Below are 2,482 nucleotides of genomic sequence, written 5' to 3' on the forward strand. Positions count from 1 at the left end.
GGCCAGATGGCTTCTCTAGTGCATTTTTTAGAGATGCTTGGGATGTGGTAGGGGGAACTGTTTGTGATGCCATCAAAGACTTCTTTCATAGTGGTAAACTGTTAAAGCAGCTGAACCATACCCTTGTTACCCTAATCCCTAAATGTGATATGCCACAGAATGTGACCCAATTCAGACCAATCTCTTGTTGCAATGTGGTATATAAATGTATTTCTAAGATCTTGTGCAATAGGTTCTCTGCTGTTCTGCCTGACATTATCAGTGATAGTCAAGGGGGGTTCATTAAGGGTAGAAGTATAGTAGAGAACATTTTAATTTGTCAGGATGTGGTGAGATGTTATAATAGGAAATCAGTGTCTCCTCGTTTTATGCTCAAAGTGGACTTAAAAAAAGCCTATGATTCTGTCAATTGGGAGTTCCTTCATCAGATGCTGATTTGCCTAAATTTTCCTCAGAAAGTTATTGAGTTGGTCATGGAATGCATTCAAACTGCTTCTTATTCCCTTTCTCTTAATGGGGAAACGTTTGGGTTCTTTAATGGGGCTAAGGGTATAAGACAAGGAGATCCTCTTTCTCCTCTTTTGTTCACAATAGCCATGGAATACTTGAGTAGGATTTTGGCTTATACAACTGAACACATGACCTTTAAGTACCATCCTCTTTGTGGACAGTTAAAGCTTTCTCATTTAATGTTTGCTGATGACCTTCTGCTGTTCAGTAAAGGGGATGTTGATTCTATTATGGTAATTTTAAGATCCTTTGCAACCTTCTCCTGTGCCTCTGGACTTCAAATGAATCCTTCCAAAACATGTGCTTACTTTAATGGAGTCACTGGCTGGGTGAAGAAAGATATCTTACAAGTTTCTGGGGTTCAAGAAGGACAGCTCCCTTTTAGGTACTTGGGTGTCCCAATTACTTGTGGTAGGCTGTCTAAGATGGAGTGTAATATGCTTGTGGAGAAACTAATCAGCAGGATCAGGAGTTTTGGGACAAGAAAGCTTTCATATTCTGGTAGACTGGTGTTAGTGAATTCTGTCCTCACTACTATTTACAGCTACTGGTGTAATATTTTTATTATCCCAAAAGGAGTCCTTAATAAGGTCAACTTCATTTGCAGGAATTATCTTTGGGACAGTAGTGTTGACTACTTGAGAGTTCCCAGAGTTAGTTGGACAAAGATTTGTTCCCCTAAAGATGAAGGTGGATTAGGTATAAGGGATAGTGTGTTATGGAATCAGGATGCAATTGGCAAATTGGTGTGGTGGATATATAGCAGTCCTGATAGACTATGGGTTAAGTGGATTAATCAGGTTTATTTAAAAGGGAGACAGTGGGACGATTACATTCCTAGTGGTGATTTGAGCTAGGGGTGGAAGTCCATATGCAAAGTGAAGATGAAATTGTTACCTGGTTATCAGATGGGCAGTGGGTTCTGGACACTCATGGATATACTCTTGACAGTGGCTATAATCTTTTAAGGGATAAATTCCAGACTGTTGTGTGCCATAAGATGGTCTGGAATAATTGGTGTATGCCTAAACATCAATTCATTGGATGGCTTGTTGCTAGAGAGGCTTTGATGTTGAAGGATAAGCTCTTTAGCTTAGGTCTTTCTTCTGATGATATTTGTATACTTTGTGGTACAGGGTCTGAGAATCATCTCCATCTTTTTCAGGCCTGTCCATATAGTAAAAGGGTCCTTGAATTGCTTGCCAGGTTGGCTGGTGTTCCTGTTCCAGATTCTAATCTACTTATGTGGGTTGAAGCTGGGCAATTTTCACATCTGAAGAAGGGGATTTTGCTTTGTGCTGCAATGGCTACATTCTACCATCTTTGGATGCAAAGAAATAGAGCAAGAGTTGAAGGTAGCCTCCTTAGACCTGAACTCCTCAGGGACTTGATCACTAAGGAGGTCAAAAGTAGAGTGCATTCACTCATTAAACCTGGGATTTCATCTAGAGATAAGAACTGGTTAATGAGTGTTAGTTTGTTTGTATAAAAATCCAGGTTTCCTGGATCTTTTTAAATTGCTTTGTAGCCAAAATGGCAAGTTGTAACATTTGTTATGATCTTTAATGGAAATGCTTACATTTCATCCAAAAAAAAGAAAATTATACCTAGGGAGATTCCAAAATAATAATGCAAAGAATAATAGAAGAACTTGATGATTGATGGAAGGTTGTCAATCTCCCAATAAACCCAATAATCTTCTAATTACCCAATAATAAACTTGAATTACTCAATAATAAACTTGAACAATAATTAAATGAAAGATTAATGTGTGATTTGTGGAAAGATTAAATGATAATCTATTCTAATCTACTCCTAATCTAATCTAAGGAAGGATTGATTTAACCTAATGAAAACTTGATGGTTTGATAATTACAAATGGGGTATATATAATAGAGCATCATTAGGTTAAGCAAGGGTAAAATAGTAATTTAACAATGCTAATTGTTGGGTAGGGAATCGCCGGTCTCAA

General features: G+C 37.8%; 1 protein-coding gene across 1 annotated transcript; it reads left to right on the forward strand.

The window, feature by feature from the left end:
• The first annotated feature begins 1,381 nt into the window (after positions 1–1,381).
• LOC141633028 (uncharacterized) lies at positions 1,382–1,999 on the forward strand. Its single transcript, XM_074445525.1, has one exon. It carries the CDS (start codon positions 1,382–1,384, stop codon positions 1,997–1,999), a length of 618 nt encoding a protein of 205 aa, XP_074301626.1.
• Positions 2,000–2,482: the final 483 nt, after the last annotated feature.

This window comes from Silene latifolia, chromosome Y, assembly GCF_048544455.1.
Source record: "Silene latifolia isolate original U9 population chromosome Y, ASM4854445v1, whole genome shotgun sequence".
NCBI classification, from domain to species: domain Eukaryota; kingdom Viridiplantae; phylum Streptophyta; class Magnoliopsida; order Caryophyllales; family Caryophyllaceae; genus Silene; species Silene latifolia.

What these genes read in the sequence shown, in the direction of transcription:
- LOC141633028 (XM_074445525.1), top strand. Translation starts at nt 1,382, where the DNA reads ATGCAAAGTGAAGATGAAATTGTTACCTGGTTATCAGATGGGCAGTGG.